Source organism: Orbicella franksi, chromosome 9 (assembly GCF_964199315.1).
Source record: "Orbicella franksi chromosome 9, jaOrbFran1.1, whole genome shotgun sequence".
In the NCBI taxonomy this organism is placed as follows: domain Eukaryota; kingdom Metazoa; phylum Cnidaria; class Anthozoa; order Scleractinia; family Merulinidae; genus Orbicella; species Orbicella franksi.
Window position 1 is genome coordinate 16,598,808 of NC_138153.1, and position 22,731 is coordinate 16,621,538.

A 22,731-nucleotide genomic window follows, 5' to 3' on the forward strand; every position below is an offset into this window, starting at 1 on the left:
TAATTGAATGTGCAATACACGAACTATTTGCTGATCACTTCAATTCCGTGCACGGAACGGAGCGTTATATTTAAGATATCTTACAATCACAGATCTCATTACCACCCCTGGGGTGGGTCATCCCATTTCACAACAGGAAATGGAACTCGTTTGCAAAATAATTGCTTAAAATAATCGAAGTCTTGAGACTACCGTTACTGGAAAAGTTGGCTGCACATACGCATTTTGTGCGTTTTCGTACACCTCGTTGGCCTGAAAACAATCGCTTAACTTTGATATCATCGTGGCATAGCTGACAATTAAACGACCCACCCCACCCTCCCCCCTTACAAGGACTGTAAAACCTGATGATCCAGCCCCTCACTGCTCCGACCAGCCCAAGCCGCCCCCCACCCCCCCCCCCCCCTCCCCCAATACTTTTCGATCAGTCCCTCAGAAGTCGTCCTGGGAAACAACCACTTTCAGATTTGATAAAAATGTATGAGCGGGAAGATTCTGATTTGGGATTGTAAAAAATATAATCTTGGACCCGTAATTAGCATTGTTGCTGGGGAAGGCAGGCAAATTTGCGCTTGTGACGCTTTGTACTAAAGGTATAATGGCGCGACGGTGTAAAACATTTTCTGATGGCAAAAAAGTACTTTAAATTCGAAGGACACTCAAAAGAATAGATTTCCAAGCTAGAAATATTCACAGTAACGTTAATCGGCGTTTCCATGTATTTATAACCATTATAGAGATTGAAAGCTTGTTACATAGTGCAGTTGTGCATATCGATAGAATTGAGCTCCTTCAAAAACGATGTTGGGTACATCAGAACGTCGATTTAAGTTACTCTTAGATACTTCTTGTTAAATTCTTTAACAAGCAGAAAAATAGGAATCATAAAAGGGCAAAGAACAAGGGTAGTGATGAAGACAACTTTTTATCAAGCTTTTCCGGGATTTGAGGACCCATTGCATTTGTGAGGCAACGAGGCAATCTTCCCAACTAAGAAAGGAAGTTTCTTTTCAGTGTGCAGGAATTCCTTTTAGACCTTTTCCATGTTTTTTTGACACGGCTCGCTTTGCATGTTTTTTTTTCTTGTGTAGGAATATTTTTTAGTAGTTGCACACACCACACCCCTCCCCTCCAATCAAAACTGTCCATCCCTTCGTGTGACGCATTGACAATCAAGTCGTTAAATGTTGTTTTAAAATAAATTTATTTGATTTTTTTTGTTATTACCTTTGTACAACTACTACTATGAGTAACGGAACCCTCAGAATGAAGATTATATAAAGAAATGCAAATTAACGAGCCAGAGACCGCGAGCAGTTTTTCCGGTTAGTTCGTGGACCAATGTGAGAAAATACGAAGAGTGTGTGACCAGACCGCACGTCACGCATTCTTTGGCTCCGTTAACAATACGAAGAGTCAGTGACCAGACCGCAGGTCACACAATCTTTGGCTTTGTTCACAATACGAAGAGTGCGTGACCATACATCACGTCACGTCACGTAATCTTTGGCTCCGTTCACAATACGAAGAGCGTGTGACCATACATCACGTCACGCAACCTTTGGCTCCGTTCACATTGTTCGACGATGTTATAAAAGACTGCTCGCAGTCTAAACAAGCCACAAATTTTGCTCAGCAGTTCTTTAAGAATTATTTTATAACTTGATGTGTTAGACGCGATAAATAACCTAATTCAAATGCCTGAAATTGGTCACCCGACAATTTTTTCTCACCATTCTCTATATACAGTTGGAAGACCGAGAAATGTTTCAAAAAATGCCCAATTCCAATCACAAATAGCACAAACACCTTGTTAAAGCAGCTCAGTCACAGCATTTCGCGTTATTTCGACAACGTGCAAAATAACCTTCAAATTGAAGGAAACCTGACAATAGTAGTTTACTAAGATAGAAAATCACCGAAGAACTGATAATAAACTATAAAAGAACAAGGATGGTTATGGACGGAGAAGATTAACACGGATTTCAAACGACGAACTTGAAAAAATTAAGCTAAACATTTCAAGAAGCGCAAACTGTGACATAGCTCCTTAAGTCGTGCTGCTAGGCGACATCCCTCCTGAAAGTTCAATCAAATCTCCTCCCCCCCCCCGACTGTATATTTGAATTTCACATTTTTCGCGTTTTCACCTTCAACTGATTGACCAAATTTCCTTCCATCAAAATGCAAATTAACTTTACATTACAAGCTACTTCGATACCATTAATACTTAAAACTCTACTCAATGCTCCCCAAATGTTCATGAAGGTGCAAACATTTCTGTAAAATCAAACTCAAAATAATAACAATAATAATAATAATAATAATAATAATAATAATAATAATAATGATGATGATGACGATGATGATAATGATAATTCACCTCAAAAGAAAAGAAAAATCTTAAAGTTTTTCAGTTACATTTGAGGTATGAACTACCTCTCGCCAGAGCTTCTATATTTTGTTCTTTCAAGTCCAACGTTATCCTTAATAAAGGGAGATTTTGGGCGATGATTAATAACTTACAAATCTCTATATACAACTAAATCAGACTAGAAATGCTCCAGGTTTAAGTAGTATGTTATAATTTAGATCACACTTAAAAGAGCTTCATAAAAGGACTCTGGAGTGGTTCACTCAATTCACTTTAAAAGATACTTAAAACCTGCTTTACATTCCGCATGGCACACACTTAAAGAATTGATGTTCAAAACGTTTTTGGCCCAGTCACACTGCTTTTGATCATGTCGCTTGTCATCTTCAACTACAAGCTCGAAACGTGACGAAACATTCACCAATATTATTGATAAAGATTGACCTTAAATGTTATGGATAATTTCGTAGCATCAGAGGCTATGTTTAGACTGAACTAGATTCCAGCTGGGGTACCGAGAAAACATCCACTGCTTTTTCCGTTCCAAAATTATGCTGTTTTGACCACAAATTCTTTCGGTTTTCTTGTTATCAGAGACTGCTATTTTAACTAAATACATTTGCTGTATTCATTTAAAAGTTAGTTAAGTGTGGCCAATCACTAAACAGCAACAGTTATATTTCGCATGTCACTTAGAGCAACCCGAATGTACTTGTACTTTTTGAAGTGAATTGACTGCAAGACCTTACTGAACTGAGGGAAGCAATCAGTATTTCTGTGCAATTCTAACACTATATATAATTCAATAAATTTCCTCTGTGATAAACCCAATTAATAACAGCAATACCATAGGTTTGACTCACCTTGACAATGATAAAAATAATTTTAAATATCGTAGTTTTAAAGCACGTGAGAGAATCTCTCAGCCTACTACTCAAGTCATCATGTATTGAGATATATTTCTCCTCTGGAGAGTTTGGTTCAAGTCAAGATACTTCTCTAGAGATGATTACATCTTTGCTTCTCACAACTGGGCCAAATGAATTTGTCTAACATTTGTCAGAGAGAAGTTAGGAAATCATCACTATGCGTCTGGGGCAAGTGGCAGTAGTTCATAATGAAGCCATATTTGTCCCTGCTATATAACAGACGTCTTCATAGTACTCAGTAAATTTATTCCACGACAGTTGATAACCAACTGGTATCTTCTCAGTTGTTCCGCATGGTGAATGTGGCCGGTAATACTCCTCCAGATCTCCATGAGCAGGAATTTCTTTGTAATTGCAATATTGATGTTTTCCAGTTGATTGTTTCATCCTTGGTTGGGTTGACAGAATGCCACTACGGTGAAACACTGCCTTGGTACAGGATCGCCAAATTAATTTCATCAAACAGCATTGGAGAATCCTCTTTTCACTTTCAATTAGAGCTAGTCTTGTAAATAACTACTTTTTTCCCAGGATGGCATCAATGCAGACTGCAGGCAGGTTTGTCGGTCAATAACACACTATTATAAAGATTTTCTGCATTTTTTTTCCCGTTTTCATCTTTTTAAATTTTTTGTGGTATTTAAATTAGAACCAAGTCTTGTACATTGCAAATGTCTTAGTGGCAATCGCTTCTTATTTAGAGGTCACCCCTTTGTCAGAGGCTGACGCACACTCTCCAGAAGTTTCCCATTTAGCGTCTGTCCTTTCTGAGGAAACTCCTGCACCAGAATGGCTTTTATTGGAAGTTGCTTTCCCAGAAGTGCTTTTACCACATGCAACTTTTCCTGAAGTAGCTTCAGAAGGTGAAGCTGTATGGCTCTGTTTACCAGTTGCAGCACTCTTTTTGCCTTTTCCTTCTGATGAACTTTCCTTTTCTGTTTTCTTCTCTGTACTCTTCTTTTTTGTATCACTGCTTTCACTGCTTTTCTGACTCCGCTTTTCCTCCTTGATGGTCTTTGGGTCTTCCTTGGAACCATGAGGGTGATGATCGTGTTTATCACTGTGCGAGTTGTGTCTTGATCGTGGCTTGTTGCTGTGTGGGTCCACAGGGAACTGATTCATTGGCTGGGATGAAAACAAAATCACAATCAGCTATCTTCCTTATTTCATCATCTACTTTTTATCATCATCCACTTTCCTACTACTTAGTCCCCCTCCACCCCTACCCTCAAATATTTTTATTTAGTAATAGTAGGCAAGTCTATCACAGGTCAAACTCAATGCCAGTATACAAACTTGGCAATAAAATATGGTGAAGTTGTGGCACCCATGGCAACTCAGAGACCTCCACACTCAACAGCACACTTTGAGACTCAAAGGAACTTTGCCACCTGACTCAGGAGCACTCCACGCCGAACTCCCAAGACTTTGAAACTATCACCACAGTTATCACTGTTCTACAGTATCCATGATAATGATTTGTGTGCAACACTAGTATGGAATTCTCTCTGTCAGGCAGAAAATTTTCCTTCAGTATTTGGAACACATTGTTTGCAAATACAAATGAAGTAGTCGGTGCAGTCTTACACGTAGTTCTTCAAAGTCATAACTAGCAACATAGTTACTACATGAAGGTTAACTTTGTTACAACATAGTGGATGCTAACTTACATCATTCCTGAAATCATCTATCGTCTTGTACTTTTCTAAGCGCTTTTGAAGCTCTGGATCAATTTCAAACCTTGTTTTCCCCTAAAAGTAACGTACATATTATTTAAAAGTTGATCACACTAGAACATTACTATACAAACTTTCTCCACACCGAGACAAGCTGCTACATTGAAAAAAAAACCAAAGTAAAAAAGACAAAACAGGTGGAGAAGAAAAAACTCACTTTGTAATACTTGAGGAATGCCCAGAACTTCTCTAGACCGTAGAGATTCCCTGCAAGAGGAACAGAATTGTGAAGCATGTCACATGTTACATGAGTGCATTACAGTAACTGTAACAACAACAACATCCCAATTAAAATGACGGACAAACAAAGGAGCAACTATAGAAGGCATGGCCACTTTGGACCACCTCTTTTCCATGTGTCAAAACCTTTCGTAGAATGAAGCATTACACAATGGGCACCTTTGTGATTCAATGAAATGTAAATAAGTGGCCATGTAATCTGGAGTTTAGCCACAATTTTGAACATGACTCAAACCAGAAATAAGACCAGGTTCAGAGGTAACTTTTACCAGCTGCAGCATAATCAAATATATGTCAACCTTGTGGTCATTTCTATAGAAAACATGTCATACATGTACCTTGGTCATGATCTCTCACGGTCTCTGTCTGGAAGTCTTTGAATAAGTCTGCCTTGAATTTCTTTTCAAGGCCGTAACTATAGAATCTGAAGAGACACTCCAACCCATATCTGAGAGTAAAGACAAGACAAGCACTGGTTAGTACAAGTATTCATTGTATTTCCAAAACATTTTCAAAACTTGCAGTTCAAGGGTATGATGGGAAAACAATTTCTAGGACATGATAAGGTTTGCAGGACTCTGAAGTGCATAAACTTCCCCAAGAAGACCCCCATGCATACACTGATCCATTGATGCAACTTCTATTAGTAAACTACATTGTACACTACAGCTTAATGCCACAAATTATACCTGTATCCCGCTAAGGCATCTTCTACTGCTAATGCTCTGAACTCATCATACATCTTCCTGAAAACCAAAAAGCAAAATAAAGATTAACATAATTTATAACAAATACATCCACTGGCATACTACGATGTACATTTCATGAAGGAAAGGCGTTCATTAAGAGAACTAGTCAAAAGTTCTAAATAATTAGAGCCAGGTTGTTCAAAAGTCGGTTAATGCTAACCCAGGATTAAAGGTTAACCAAAGCATTAATTTATCTGGTATTAAAACCTTTTTTCACTGCTTATGTCTTGTGTACTTTGAGATTATACAAACAAAAAACTGAAGGACCAAAAATATACACAGAAAACCTAACTGCAAAGTTACATTGTACAAAACTGAAATCAAAATCCTCACTAATCCTGGGTTAGCTTAATTGGGTTTTGAACAATCCACCCAGTTGATTACATTATTTTATACAATCTTCAAGTGCTTACCTATTAAAATGAGATCTCAGGAAGAATGACCAGAATCTAAACATTGTATTCATCTCTTGTGATTGACCAATTCCCACCTTTTTTCTCTCTGTAAGAAAGATGAAAGGTCACTGTCAGCTTCACAACAAAGCACTGAATTGATTTCATATGGGACTGTTTTTAATTATTGTTTTGAAGAAAATCTTGCATGTACAACAATATTTACTGTGCTATCACTGGGAGTTCCATAGCTACTGCCAAACCTTCAACAGCAAGGATTATGTATTGTATGTTGGAGTTATCTCAGAGTAAACATGATCTTAACAATAAGCTCTCTGAAGTGACAATAACAAAAAGGCTGTCAACCAGTTTGTTGGACTGTCAATATTGAGACCTTGAGTGTCATAAGCAACAGGCTGCGTGTTTTAAGTGTCAGTGTAACAATACACAGTGTTCCAGATAAGCAAGGGGTCTGAGGTCAAAAACCCGACAAGGTCAGCAACATGACCCGACAAATTAATAGCAAATTTATGATGATTTGGTGGGAGCATTGGAAATTGACCCGTTGGAATTCCTCATTGGCACCATACCTTGAAAACTTATCTGCAACCCTGAATACAGATGGTAAATACACATGAATTAATTAACTTTGACAAACCTTTCAGACATTTGTTGTGATATTTAGAGTAGAGTTGTTGCGTAAAGCCATTGTCCTGTAGAAGTTCATGTGAGGGATGCTGGAAGCGTGGGATTGGTTGTGGTGTTGATCCATAACTACCAACAACAGGAGCCATACCCTCTGAGACACTGTAGCTTGGACTACAAGAAAAAAACAGTGGCACAGAAAGTTAACAACATATACCTGTTTCCCTGTCCATGGCAGGAACAGTTTCTCCCTGAACTGATTTAATACATGTAGTCCCTAGGACACAATGTACCGAAGAGATTTTTTAGCACTATCAACTTTTAACCCCTACAATGCAATTGGAGGTTGGGTTCCCAGGAGCCTAGTGGTATAAAACTGCAAACTCCAGCCTGAGGTGGTAGAATACCACCTTGGCCTGCCCTACCCACAACTCAGCCACACGGCCAACAAGTCGGCGCTTGCCCCTGCGCCTGTCAAATGCACCTGTAGGTTCAGTGGAAATAGTGGATAGTACACCACCACTAACAACAGAAGAATGAAATGAAATAACACCCAAAACACCCCAACACCCAAACAGAGGGCAATAAAGCACTACTGCATGGAGGGCAGGGTAAGAAAACACCAAAACGCTGCACACAGCACAATGCCAGGCTTGAAGAATGAAGCGTCAAAGCTCACATGTGTGAGAGCTCAGGCATTAGCAACAACTGGAGACTGTAAACCATGACCCCACCCACAAGCCAAACAGACAAAGGTGCTAAATTTTAGACGCTGATATAAAACAAGTTAATGCTGAACCCCAGGGTGTCAGACAACTGGAGGTTCAACTATACTGGATTTTATGTTGCAAACAATTGCACATACCTCCTTGGTGGTGGATACTCCTTGGAGCCCATCACCCAGCCAACATGCTGTTCCACAGGTGGATTCTGACTGTATTTTGTCTTTCTTTTCTTTGGACCCTGATAGCAAGATGTAAATATACATGGAATTAGAACAACATAATCCACAATAAATTCACATGTAAGAGTGTCATCATTTTTATCATTACCCACAGAATTTCAATAAAATCAATGAGGTTTTCCTAACAATTTGATGGGGGCCATTATGTACATCTGCCATGAAAGAGGCACCACCAGGGACCAAGCATGATGTGAAGTGACTGGCAGTGAGAATAACATTGTCTGCCTGGTTTGATCATTTTCGAAAATTTTTTTTTTGCTCAAAAAGAAGTTCAGTTCAAAAAGAACATTTGCCAGCCTGTGAAATCCAGCTGCCTTCCTGCTAAAAACCTTGATGAAGCCCTTGGCCATGCAAGTAAAATGTCTTGCCTAAAACAAAACACAACGGTGGCTGCACTAAATCTGTTCAGTTGCCAATCTCAAATTCAACATGCTAACCATTAAAACACTGCATCTTCACTTTTGTAGTAACAACTGTACCTATTGCACTGCACTGTACAATATCAGCAATTCTGTCAATGGTAGGCTGTATTGAATTGAAACAGGAAATCAACACTGATTCCCATTGAAAAGTAAAATAAACTTACCTGGTCACTGATATTCTCCTTGCTGAAAGCAGGAAAGAACCTAGGCGCAACCTTGACATCTTTCCTCTTCGGTGTGCGTGATCCATGTCGTGCAAGTTCCTTGTTGGGAGACTCGGGAACACCAGTCGGGAGAGACCTAGACAGGGGTTCGGTGGGGGCAGTGTTGGCTCGGGGACGGAACACTTCTGCTGATGGTGAAAGAGCAGTGTGGGGAACTGTTGTTATGGGAGGGCTGGGTGGAGGGAATCCTGCCTCTGTGAATGAACGAGCTCTTGGTGGTTCTAGTGCATCACGCTGGTAGTTGAATTTGTCCTGACTTACAATTTCAACGCGTTTCATTGATGAAGAAAGAACAATCTATGAACGAGAAACAACAATTGCACTCAAACTTCAGCTAAACAACTCATACCAACAAGTAGATTTTCCAGGCATCAAGGTTCCAGTAGAGCAACATTAACCCATTGACGCCTGAATGAAATTGCCTGCGACCCACCCCTAATTCCCTGGCGTTTTTTGGAATATTTCTGAACGAGCGAAAGCACAAAAATAAACCATATGCGCAGTAACCACAGACACAGGATCAGGTTTCAAGACATTGTTTATTTAAAGTTGAATAAATGAAGGGTCCAAATATTAAAAAATATTAGCAAACAGAACTCAACCTAATGTGTGAAACTGATGAGAAAACAAGAAATTATATTATTTCTCTACCGCGCGACAAAATGTCCCACAGAAGCTGAGAAAATTGACTTTGCGAAAATGAGTCAATTATTGACTTTGGAGGACAAAAATGAAACCAAATACAACAGAATTGAATTTCTTGTACTATAATGGCTAACATTTGAGAAAACAACGAAAAATAAAAGTGAAGAACTCATGCAAAAATCAATCTGAAATCAAGAAATCAAGTAATTTTTTCGCCGTGCGACGAAAATCTTACGGCCCTGCGAAAGAAAGATGAAAGTCGTTTGAGATCAGTCGTATTTCAACTGTGTTAAATCAGTGGTCATTTAGTTCTTTTCTGAGCGGTTCTGTAGTAGCTGAATAAGACTCCAAAAAATATTTGAACGAAGCGAATAAACTAAATATACAAAGCGCCTAGAGGTTGCCGTAAATTAAATATGCAGAAATCCAGCGTGCAAGTTACTGTTCACTTTTAAAACTTAAAATTCCCAAATACAGGGAACCAAATGAAAGAGATGCGAAAGGAAGCTCAATAACAATAAATTTTCATTCAAGCTGAGACGAAGAAACCTATTTAAAAGCAAAAAATTGTTCAAAATTTCGCAGACGTGCTTCGCTGCATGACCGCATGTTCAAATTATTCTTCACGCTAACGCGAAAGCTTGAGTTTTTGCCGCGGCTTTTGCAGTCATTTCAACGCCCGTGGCTTTACCAATCATTCCAAAACTTGAATTCAACTTCAAAGTAATAATGTACATCACCATTTTTGTTTCTGAAATCCGAAAAGCCACTTTAAACCTGCGATCTGTCGTCGAAACTTACTTGAAAGTGCTCCGATCTTCATGTTTTCTCGGCGGTTGTAGGAAGAAAAACTTCTTCACCAGAAAGTTTTGAGGACTCTGTATTCCTTGATCCTCCATTCTGAGGCCACCTGAACATTGATTTGTATTTTTTCTTTCTATTTTAAAGCCCAAAGCAGTAATTTATCCGTGTTAGGAATGAAAACAATACCTTGGAAGTTTTTTAGATTTGGACCGCAACGCACCATGTTACCTGCACTTTTCGAACGCGCGATTTTAAGAAGAAAAACCATCTTTCTAGGACCCGTAAAGTCCTCTGAAAATATGCTCAGAGAGTCCATTCTGATTGGTTTATTTGTCCTCAAGAACAATAGAACAATAGGGGAACCAAAGAATCTTCAGGGAGGGTAGGAAAGGCAATTGTCCCCATGTGCTTTTTTTCGGGCGGTTACGGGCAGCACAGGGAAATGGAGGAGTTTTTCGCATGGGCAGTTACGGGCGGCACAGGCGTCAATGGAATCTGTAAATAGCTTTCAAATTATTACCTACAATTCTTAAGGAATAAAACTAGCCTGGAATAATCTGGTGAAATATTGGTCAATGAAAATCAAGCTGACAGATTTATTTTGCCTATTCACCCAGAGACAGTCAAAAGGGCCAACACATACCTTCCTGTTTAGGTAACTATCATCACTGTCATCCCAAAGATCCTAAAGAAAAACAAAGTAACAGTCTATTATCTTGTTGTGAGAAAACTGCGGTGGTGTTACACCTATTAACCCTTTGAATACCAAAGTTTCGCCCAAAATACCGTTTTTAACTGTTTAGTCAGGTTTTTAGCTGCCATGACGCTAAATAAGCCTACGTTTTGCTAAAAAAGCTTTTTTCTACTAAAAGGAGAGATTTTTCGAGGATTAGGTACAAAATTGAGCAAAACTTCAAGTCTGGGCATGCGCATAAGCCAAAATTTGGACTTTCTTTTTTTTTGCCATTAACCGTTCTCAATTTCGTTTGTTGGCCCTTTCCTTTCCGTTTTTCTCAGCCCTTTTACACTGACTACCTTTTGCACTGTATGTTGTTTCTGGCTGTAGTGAAAAGTTGGATGTTAATTACGAGTGAAGCCTAGAAATGGACCTTGATCAATCATAGGCGTTGTGGACCATTTTACCACCGTTTTTGCCCCAAAACTAATAATGTTGTCGATATCTAAACCTGACCATTGTGCGGAAAGGGCTAGCCTAGCACTACTATATGCTTATCAAGAATATCTGATGACAAGTGGTACAAAGAGCACGACCATTAATTACTCATATATGCGTAGTTGGTATTCAAAGGGTTAACATTTTCCTAGCTTTTCTCTTACAACAGCAACTTTGTGCACTGCATACCAACAAACATCCTTACATGACCACAACTGTTGACTGACCATTCACTCAACCAAACCCATATTTTTATACCTGCTCATAGTAGTAAAGTCCATCGTTAATTGCTTTGGAAAGTTCCTGTGTCATTTTAACTCTGGTGACATAGCTTCCTGTCCTGTCATGTTTCTTGACTGGAGGTGGGGTTTGAGTGACGATCATTATTTTGTGTATGTCTTGATCATCTATTTCATCATCTGAATCATCATCCCTACAAACAAACAAACAAACAAACAAATCACTGACTCGGTGCATATATATACAAACATGGTTTGTGACTTCTCTAAGGATCAGGCTCTTTAAGGATCTGGCAAGCAAAACATGTAAGCCCTACAAAACCCTGTAAGAGATTCCTTAGAGCATGGTCCTGCTGTGGGACCACTTGCCAGCATTGGCTTGACTCAAACTTTGCCTAAATTGCATTTAGCCACATCAGGGTCCGAAATTGCGCTTTCCTGGTCACCAATGAGACTAAAAATTTTGCTCTGGCGACCAGAATTTCACAGCTGGTCGCCAGCGGGCGATTAACTATTTCATGCCACAACAATTATACAATAACTTTGATTTTCAGCCAAATCGATTAAAATGAAATTCAAAGCTGCCCACCAATTGGGCACTTACTTTTTACCTTCCCGCTGCTTTTGAAGTATGAAACCAATTTTCCTCATTATAAATCTACCACAACGTTTCACAGCTGCGATTAGTGCGAAGCTTCGCGCCCATGTTTTTTCAGCGGTTTCCCATAACATACGTATTGCAGGTGCCACAGGCCACGTGCATTCTTTCACCATAAACATTTATTCGGGCAATTTGGTGTCCAAAGATGTTCTGAAATCTTTCCGTAATTTATTACAAGGTGGAGACGGAACATCCGTGAAGAAATTAGTTGAAGATTTAGATATTCTCTGGGCGTCAAAAGGCGGAAATGTAGATCTGTCAAAGTAGTCAAAAGATGATTTGCACACTGGTTTGATTCCTGATTACATCAATTGCAAATATTTTGCTGGTAAGCCCATGGCGGCCAAAAATTTTCGTTTCTGTTTCGCTGTGAAGGAAAAATTTTATTGACACTTTTTGGTGATCACATTTTTCCATATGGCGACTGAAAAAAACATTTCAGTCACCAGTTGGCACCTGCCTTAAAAAGTTAACTTCGGACCCTGCACATGTAATTCCCCCAGATCCAACGAGACAACCATCACCACTTGGCCATCATACTCTAACTGGAAAAGAGTGGGAAGAAATTCAATCTTTCCAAATGGGTCTGTTTACTTTTCAGGAGTAAAACTCACCAATCAGCAGAGCAAATTGTTGGCTGTTTTCCTTGGTGTTCTAGTTCTTCATCAAACTGAAAGTCCAGTTCTTCTTGGTCGTTAGAGAAACCAGCCACCTAAGGGAACAAAACAAGACAAAACAAAAAAAAGATTTAGAAAGAGACAAAAACAGTGCACACAAACAGAGTAAATGATTCAAACAGTACTAGTGTTCATGTTCAGAGCAATGTGTTTGCAAATATCTTTTGGGTCAGTTAAAACAAACACAGTGCTGAAAACTCTTTAAATGACACACACTCAATGTATGCTGACCTTGTTATCTGCTTTTGATGATGACGGTTTTCTTCTTTTCACTTCGGTCCATGCTTCAGGATCCTGCTTTTTGGTTTCTGCAAAGAAACACAAATTACCAAGCCATCAGTAAAGAACCAGCAGCTCTTATATGACATTCAAGCAAGGGTTTTGTTCCTTAGTCTATACGTTTATTTAATAAATAAACTACAATATTAGAGATCATACAATGAATGAAGATTTAAAAAATAATCAATTTTAGAATGACCGCTGGATACTGCAAATTTACAAGTGCATTTCATGGACAAAGCAATCAAAGGCATTACAAAAGGGTTGCATTACAGGAAAAGTTCCCTAGGTAAAAAATCTTACCCATCAATGAGACTGGTTTTCCAAGAAATATGTGTGCACTGGCACACAGATTGTACAATAATGAAAAACCCTTCTAAAGCTAATAATGCCTGCCTCTAGTACCTTTCTGTTCAGTACGTTTCTGGTGATCTTCTTTATTGGACGAGTTATTGAACACCAGTTCCTTCTGTGCTTGCCTGATTATCTCACTAGGATTGTCAAGGTTGGCAACCCTGTTATCTGGTTTAGGTAGTTCCATATTAGCTGTCACCTCAACTTCTGAAAAAAAAAAACGTAATATTATTGTAAATCTAGTTGGAAATGTTTCAGGTACTTTCACAACTACCTAACTGGACTAAGTACACTAAAAACAAATACAAATTATGCCACGTTGGTTTTACTCTACAAGACTGGTTTCACAGGTTATTAGAAGATCTCTTGGTTCTGACTGCATGAAAAGAAAAAGTCTGGATTCTGGGACAGAAAAATGTCGCAGCAAGTATCTCTGGGTAGTATCTCTGTACATTTAAAGAGAGAGTTTCACAATTTATTGCATGGTTGAGCTATGGCAATGAATGCTAAGCACTCATACCTGTTGTGGCCTGTTGTGTCACTGGAGAAACGGGTTCATAAACATGCGCGATAGTGTTCTCAACTAGCAAGGAAAACGACAAAAATAAGCCCAAGCTTAGTGACAGTAAAGAACTGTGATAAATGTAGATAGGCCCTTATGTTGTTGTTGCTGCTATTGTTGTCGATGTCGTCATCAACAAACCTAGAATATCAAAACTAAGTTGTCCCCTGGTTATTTTTACCATAAATGTAAACATTCAATAGAAAGAATGATTTTTCTCCTTTTTATTCTAACATCAAAATAATACAATGCTGAAATTTAGCCACAATTTATCTTGTCTCCTCAGGTTGTTTACTGATGTCACCAGATGATGATCGCAGCAATTTCATTCAGACATCTCTATCAAGAGTAAGCAACTCAAGGAGACAACTGAAATTCTGCTTAATGAAACCTCTCATTCTGCACGCAAATTATTAACACACACGTCATTTGACAATATTCACCTGTTGTTGATACATGCATACATATATGCATGTATCCTCACACAGGTTAATGAGCAAGCATTAAAGAATGTATATAAAAAACCATTTTCTGTATAATGTAGTTGTTTAGAGGGGACTGAGGAAGTACCTTGCGAAATAACATGCTGCACTGTAAACAGGGTTTTCATTAATTGAAAGCATACACCACACCCTGACCTCAAGCCCCCTCTCTTAACAGCCTTAACAGTCTTCAGAAAAAGACAGTCAAGGTTCAGTCACATTCCAAAAGTGGGCAGCTCAGAAATTGAAGTAGCCAATTTTGTTTGGCTGACAGCCAGCTCTTGATGAGAATCCCACTCTATATATATGAATATGTGATAGAATGGCACTCAAAAGAGTGGAGAAAAAGTTACTTATGCAAAGTACATAATGTGGTATCAGTACCTGTGATGGGTTGGTCTGGAGGAATTGCCCATATGGCAGGGTTATCCTTCTTCCTTATTTTACCATCAACAAGTTCTACAGCTTCACTGCCTTTTAGAGCCTGTAACATTTCAAAAGAATTGTCCAACATGTAAGTAACACATCACATTGTGATAATAAAATTAAATAAACCTACCAAGGTATGTAAGGAGTTTAAATTATCACCTTGAAGCACAATGAGTCATATCAAAACATGATCTTGATAAAGCAAGAGTACAATTAAATTTATAGCCTGTCCACTCGCAAGGTATCTGAGGAGGTTATTTATCACCTTGAAAAACAACAGTCATATTAGACATGGCCCTTGATGCAGAACAGCAGCACTTTCCTCCAAGGAACAGATTTCTACCTTGAATGCACATGATGCTCCTTAGCATTGCATGCATAGACTACAATCAATGTGTACAAACCTCTAAGATAAGGTTAAAGTCCTGTGTGAGTGCTTGAACTCTATAGAAGCTTGCGATCAGTCCAATAGGAATAAAACCTTCACTGTCCATCTGTGGGAAATTCAACAACAAGCGTGAACTTCAAAAATTTAAAAATAAAAAAGGCACATGTTCATTTGATAAACACTATGCACAAGACAACATAAGTTGTCTTCATACCTGGCGTCTCAAGAAGATGTCTTTCTGAAGATTCTGTTCACTGAAGTAGTACTCTCTGCAATAAAGAAACAAAAGATCAACTAGTGATCCAAAATGCACAGTTTTCTTAGAACACATGACGGCTTATGTAGGATGCACACTGTATCATCAACAAGCTTCAGTTGCCCACCGTGATCTAAGCTGGCTACTTTGCTGAGCTATTTGCCAGATTCTTTGGAAAAAGATGGCATAATCAGCTGTCTATTCAGACAACAAAAGGGCTTCAAAACTTTGTGACAACCTTTGTAAGCCTTCCATAAACTGGCCACAATGAAACTGCTCAATTCCAGAAATTGTAAAAAGTAACATAGACCTAAAATGGGGGCAACAACAAATTTTCCCTCAAGCAAAAACTGAACTTACATTTGGTTCTTGACATACTCTTTCAGGGTGCCGTTGTCCAAAGTTACAGCTGTGGCAGGCATGTAGTTCCCAGAATTGTAGTAAAAGTTGGTGTTGTAAGGTTGATTGGAACCATACTGTGGCTGTGCAAAGTAAGTTGTTCCATTATACATCTGATACCCAAACTGTTGTCGGTAGGCTGAGTTGTATGGCATCTGTTGATGACCATCTCCTAAAACCAAACATTAACAAGGTTACACACCATAAATAAGTGTGTGCTTAAAGAGGCATCTGCCAATGGGAATTACTAAAAACTGAATCATTGGATAATGCAATTTGAGAGTTTTCATCAGCTTAGCCATCATGGGTTATGAGCCATTATACCATGCTCTACAAGTATGGTCAGCAAACGAGTGACTTTTTGAGGCATTTTTTTTTTATTTTAGTGTAGTTTTCTATATTGTGCTTGTTGGATATGAGATGATTATAGGTAACTCATATCCAACACACCCTCATGGGATAATTGTTATGTATATTTGCAAAAACAGGTTCAAACAAACCATACTGTTTGCACGACTGATATTGTTACCTCTTGGTGAGCGCTGTCGTCCCCGACCACCACGCCCACCTCTCATTCCTCCACGTCCACCCCTACCACCCCTAACAGGGGATATGTTTCCAGGCGTGCCACCTGAATTGAACCTGTTGGTGGGCGATTTAGCTGGCTTTGGGTTGACAGCTGTCGGGGAGGCAGCTTCTGGTGATGTTGGCGATTTGTCTGACACAGCGTCATTGCTAGAATTTTCTGTGGCACCTTCAGCTCCTTCAAGATTCAAAGGGACCCATTTTTGACGACCACCTGTAAATCAGTTGAAAATAATATTACTAATATAAATGGAATTTCAACCCTCCTTGAAAAAGATTGATTAGTTTCAACTCAGAGTTTCAGGTAATCCCAGATTACCCTTATTTATCAATTACCAATGGAGAACTGATATCTCAACAATGTTTTGTTTGGATTACCAGGTAAACAGAGAAGAATAAACAAACGAATATTTGTCTAGGGGCACAAACGTATTGCAGTCACGAGCCAGTTTACAAGATATCTGATACAAAATTACTAAACTGTACTGTTCTCAGGAATGAAAAAGTATCTTCTATGGTTTGAGATCAAAGGGATGAATCACGCTTAAAAAAAACAAAAACAAAAAAAACAGAGCCATACCATTGTGTTTGTGGACCAGTATCATTGAAACTATATCACTCTTGGATTATTCATTCAATATAGACTTTCTGGTACCTCCAAACTTTCAGTAACAAACTCTGAATACTCTAAGTTAATGAAAACCAAATATTCCTATCAATACCTGTTCTAATAGAAACATTTGGTGTATTTGGTGAAACACTGTTCAACAAAACAATATCCCCCAGTTTAAATTTACTTTCTCATTACCTGTTTGCTTAATGTATAGAAATTTCAAGGAGAAATTAGATTTTGGACATTTTAGCAACTCAACCTGATTAGATCTATCACACAAGTACAGGAATGAATGGAATTGGACAAAATATCCAGATATTTTCTCTCCTTACTTGCACAATTAATTACTAAACAAATGCACTTTCTGCTTTGCTGACTTTTTTTTCACTTATAAATCAGACGGTAACAAAAAATGCACTGTAGTTATACTTTTTATGATGCTAACTCTCCAAAATTACCTGATTTGACTGACATACTTACGGGTTAAAAATATAAACATATGCTACCCTTTATGGAAGCCATTTTGCAAATACTGGCAAGATAAAACTGCAATATTCTTGCATACAAAATAATTATTAAAGAGAGCAACAAGCAATGCAATAAAACAGTGCAAAGAAAGCTCTCTTATATAGGACACTTCTATTACATGTGCTGGTTTGTTCAAAAAAGAAATTTGAGAATTTTTGTTTGGTGATTAACTTACAATAAAATCCCTTTTGAAAACATTCGTTACAGTAAACAATCTGCACTGGAAGTTGCCAAAAAAAAAAAAACTGGATAGTTATGTAGCATTTTTTTTTCTGACATGGATTTCCCCCCTTTTTGGAAAACATGAAGACTAAGCTGGAATGTTGATAAAATCCCCCCCCCCCCCGCAAAAAAAAAAAACACATTCAAGTTATATCTGCCCCTACAATGTGACCATAAATTGACATTAAACAAAAAGAATGACACTCTCTTATTGAAGCAGCCTAGCAACCAACCACGAGACAAACTATTTCTTTGTACCTTTAGCTTTTACATTTTGTGACAAAAGTAGGTTATATTTACTCTCAAACAAGACTAGAGATGCAAAGTTCTAATAATACATCATTTATCATCCTTGAAAACAATGTACAACTCTGTATGTAGCCAAAAAAGACCAAACAAATCAGGCAAACATGATGCCAATTAGCCTAATGACAGAATAAAAACAGCTGCAACAATTACACACATTGCACAAGCCTGTCCAACAAATTTTTTTTTCTCTGACCATACTTAAGGGGAACATCCACTAACAGCAGAACTGCATTAGTAAGGATGATGATTAGTAAAGATGCAAGTGCCCTCATACTAAAAATGTCACAAAACCTTTCTTGAGCAATAATGAGGAATGGTATACTACCATGGCAACAATTTTTGTTTGTTTGTTTATTTGGGTTTTTTTTTTAAATAACCAAATCAAACTTATGGTTCAAAATTCTTAATACTGCTCACAATAACTTTGTACTAACAAACATACAGTATTATGAAAATCAGAAATGAAAAAAGGGGATTGCACTTTAGAATGCCATATTACTGTAACAGAATTCTTAATGAGACAGTGTTAGCACTGAAAAGTAGAATTATGCAACACAGATTGCAATACCTGTAGCTGAAGAAGAAAGTGGTGATTTGTTTCCCTGGAGCTGAATCAAGCTCGGAGGTCATTTTGCAGATTATCAGTTACTGTATTTATTATGAGCTTCACTTGGGGGATTTTTCAGTGGATAGACATTAGCAATAACTCTTTCTCTGAGATGACTGGCCAAAATTTCCAATGACAATCAGGTTTTTTGATCATCAAGGATCATCAATGACATTATATATGTGTCACCAAAAAATTTGCTTGCACTTGCTAAGACAATGTTGATCTCCAGTTTAATTTCAATTTTGGTTTTAGACAGTGTCTGAATTATAATAGTAGTATTTTTAATTGACAGAAATGTTGGTTGGGTTGTGAATTTTGGAGTTCCAATTACAAACAGCTAAAATTAGTATAGCGTAGACAGTATACACATTTCAGACAAGCAGCTAGACAACTGCAGTTAGAATGATAATTGTTGGAGTTTCAATCAAGATTTGCATAATTCGAATTGGGAACAAAGCAATGTAGTCATAATATACCACATTGAAATTAATCAACACTTGTTCGAGCCAAAACACAAGACAAGTAAATTTCAAATTTCTAAATATAGCTATTAATTTGTATTTTTAAACCACCACTGGGTGCATTCAACCTCAGAGAAACAAGAGCAAAATCACTAAAAGAGCATCCACAATAAAGCATATCGCTCACTGACTACCCTTTTGCAGGCTGGACAGGATGATTTGTTGGGCAATAAATGTACATACATTTGGGTACAGTGGAAACCAGATTTTTTGAATTTCTAAGAAAACGAATATTGACTTGAAAAATTGGGCAGTTTGAGAAATGTTGGGTAAGATTACAATGTTTGAATAAGGGGAGGGAAACATCACTTGGTTAAGTTATTGGAGGGTCGAAAAATCAAGGGTTCTACTGTATAATCACTAAATACATTGTACTGCCATTCTAAGGCAGGGGAAGATTCAAACATATTAGAAGTTCAAAGGCACAAATGGAAATTTGAAAATTAAGAGGATTGGTTGCAGATGAGGCCCTCCAAAACAAAGGGACAAAAATGCCTCTCAAAAAAACTAATATCCCTCTAGTGGACCTGGCCCCTGTAGTTGAAAGGATGGAAAAAGCTATCCACTGGATAAATCACTATCCAGGGGATAGTGTGGTTTATTTATCTGGTGGATAGCATTATCGACCCTTCAAACAACTGGCCCCTGGAAGCCAGTCCCAGAAGGTAGCCGGTAACATGTGCATACACTGTGAAAGAACAAGCAACATAAGGTGGCACAAAAATAATTGAATTTGAATGAGTGATTATTGTATTCAAAGATGGTGAAAAATTCCCATAAAAAAAGATAGTTCTAAGGTGTATCTGAAACCCCAACAAAACTGAAAACATGTGAAAGGTCAGAAAATATTGCAATATTAAAATGAGGGTTAAGAAAAGAATTGTAACTAAAACTATATCTACTATCTTTCCTGTTTGAGGTGCTATTATGAGAAAAAGAAGAGAAGGTTTGTACTTCTATGCCCAATTAAATGTCCCCCTTTTTCCAGAAATACGACTCATTAATATTTTAAGCTGAAACCTTAGCAAGTCGGTGGTAAGTCTAACACAAACGAATCTCTAGAAGCCAAAGTTAGTCCACTGTTTTTTTGACCGAACTTTAAACGAGTGTAATTAGATAACTGAACCTTTTTTCTTCGGCGTTGTTTTCTGGTTCTCGTCATCACCTGAAAGTTCGTTTTCGGCATTTTCTTTCTTGATAACAGTCGCCTTAAGGAGAAGAAAACAAACAAGGCATTAGAGGACTCAACAAGGCAACGTTTCTCGTAAATAGACAAGGACAAACAAGATACGAATACATGTAAAAATGCACATCTATTGTGAATTGTACCCCCCGAGTTTCGTCAATTGTCCGTACCTTTCCGTCCTTAGAGGAGGCTGTAGATTCCCCAGGAGTCGGCCAGTTGGTTATATCTGTAAACTCGCTCCCCTGTGTATAACAGAACAGAGAAGAACACCTGAATAAATGTCCCGCTGCCTTCCCGAGCGAGCAAAATTTGTTACCTAACACCATACCCCTGAGTTTCCCACCTTGCCCTTTCGCTTTGCGGCTTTTACAACGGTTGGTTTTGCTGCTTCTTCTGAAAGAAATATACACACAGAGGCTTGAGAACAGTTGTTTAACACAACAGTCGAAGAAAAGGATAGCTTCATGTGAGTACCTTTCTCGCCATTACTTTTCAAGTGCCTTGTCCAAGGATTTTTTGGCGGGGGAGGTGCTTCAACGGGATCACTGCGGTTCACTTCTTTCTGTGATGTGTTTTCGCTCAAAATTCCGTTTTCCTCTCCCTCAGCAGTATGGTTTTGAACTTCTACGTGTTCTTTGACATGTTCACAACTGTTGGCAACGTGATTTTCATCCTCCACGATATCGAGTTTCGTCTTAGGAACGCTTTCGACTTCAGTCATAATACGAAGTTAACGTGTTGTTACGTCGACGTATTTCAAACTATTCCACAAGGCAACCTTCAGCCGACGAACAACCCTGAACCCCACACACGAAGAGCAGATAGTCTCAGATTGCGTCCGCGAAGGTTTCCTACGTTCTCCTAAAGCCAAACAACCTGAAATATCCGGTGAATTTTCAGCTTTTCTTTACCATTCAGCCATGTGGCTTGAGAGACCGAGTCTTGACTCCGCAAGCGCCTTAGTAGCCATGCGCGGAGCAAGTGATCAGGACAGAAAATTAGCCAATCAGCGCCGGGCATAGAACAAAGGAACGAAATAAATAAAAGCTTGACTTGAACGCAGTCGGTTTAGCTGTACAAATATGAAAGAGCTACCCGTGGCAAGATGAAACTTTAAAGACGAAATAATGGCGATACCCTCTCTACCTGTCGTATTGGAAACGCGAGGCGAGTTTTCCCTACCCCTTTTAGCGATAAATGGTGGTATATTTGATTTCACCAGACAAAGGAGTTATTTATGGCGATCATTTTCAGTTACGAGATATATTTGCATCAAAGATCCTTAAAAAAATATTGAGAAATGAAGAGTTTTATTATGTATCATGAATATTCATGATGTTTTACGACTGTTGGAGACAGCTGTTTTCATCGCGTTTCAGTGTCTTTCTTTAGGGAGCACATTATCCGCGTTCCGGAAACCCGCGCAAACGTGTTGACGTAGAATGCGACTCAAATGCGGCAATAAAATCTCAACGCGAAAATTGTTTACAGGAAACAAAAATTCCGCTTAGAATTTCTCAGTCACAGAGTAATCCACGCCATCTATTGCAGAGGCGGGTCGATTTAAATTTCATCAATCCTTATGCTAAATATTGATTTGACTTGGAGTGAAATGATATTTGTCATGTTGGATGACCATATTAGTTTTTTTGAAAGATTCAGCGGAAAAGAGAGAATCTTAAGTAAATATATTTGTCAGTGCTTAAGGACTAACTAGGAGTAGAAAGTTTGGTCGTGAATACTTCCTGACGATAATATAGACTCATGCACATGGATACCCTTATCTGAATCATGCATGCTGCAGGCCATGAAGTCTCCGTGCTCAAATTTATTCAGGGATAAAAATTGATTTATCGCGCAAATAAAGGCTTGCTATGCTATGCTTTCTTCGTTTTGAAATCACTTTGGCTTCCCTGTAGTTTTCACATCAATTTCTTTTTCCTTTTTCTTTTTTTTTTTTTTTTTTTTTTTTTTTTTTCATTTTTTTCGGATATAGAAACCCAACAAATTAGGGTTGTCTTTCCGTTTGCGCAGGGTTAGTACGGAGTTTGTGCGCTAGCTGTTGAAACACAAAGTTAACCAAATTAATGCTCAATTCGGTCTATTCGCTGTCAAGTTTCTCAAGTTTGGGCG

General features: G+C 38.4%; 1 protein-coding gene across 3 annotated transcripts; it reads right to left on the reverse strand.

The window, feature by feature from the left end:
- Positions 1 to 1,185: 1,185 nt before the first annotated feature.
- LOC145496390 (la-related protein 1B-like) lies at positions 1,186 to 21,765 on the reverse strand. 3 transcript variants are annotated; one of them, XM_081476012.1, is made up of 24 exons: positions 21,073 to 21,765; positions 20,942 to 20,991; positions 20,769 to 20,840; positions 20,578 to 20,620; positions 16,554 to 16,823; positions 15,986 to 16,196; positions 15,584 to 15,638; positions 15,386 to 15,475; positions 14,937 to 15,036; positions 14,029 to 14,091; positions 13,560 to 13,715; positions 13,107 to 13,183; positions 12,813 to 12,910; positions 11,557 to 11,731; positions 10,768 to 10,809; positions 8,616 to 8,972; positions 7,931 to 8,028; positions 7,079 to 7,239; positions 6,442 to 6,529; positions 5,969 to 6,025; positions 5,618 to 5,727; positions 5,197 to 5,246; positions 4,974 to 5,054; positions 1,186 to 4,428 (listed from the first exon to the last, which is right to left on the reverse strand). In XM_081476012.1, the coding sequence occupies exons 1-24, from the start codon at positions 21,317 to 21,319 to the stop codon at positions 3,997 to 3,999; spliced, it is 3,183 nt and encodes a 1,060-aa protein (XP_081332138.1). In that variant the 5' UTR covers positions 21,320 to 21,765; the 3' UTR covers positions 1,186 to 3,996. The 3 variants fall into 3 exon arrangements, with proteins under 3 accessions (XP_081332138.1, XP_081332137.1, XP_081332139.1); XM_081476011.1 differs by having other exon boundaries at positions 20,539 to 20,620; positions 21,073 to 21,764; XM_081476013.1 differs by lacking the exon at positions 14,029 to 14,091 and having other exon boundaries at positions 20,539 to 20,620; positions 21,073 to 21,764.
- Positions 21,766 to 22,731: the final 966 nt, after the last annotated feature.

Coding starts and splice junctions, on each gene's coding strand:
- LOC145496390 (XM_081476011.1), bottom strand. CDS start 21,319: ATGACTGAAGTCGAAAGCGTTCCTAAGACGAAACTCGATATCGTGGAG. Junction 6,530..7,078: donor TCACAACAAATGTCTGAAAG/GTTTGTCAAAGT, acceptor TCTTTCTTACAG/AGAGAAAAAAGGTGGGAATT. Junction 6,026..6,441: donor CTGAGATCTCATTTTAATAG/GTAAGCACTTGA, acceptor TTTGGTTTTCAG/GAAGATGTATGATGAGTTCA.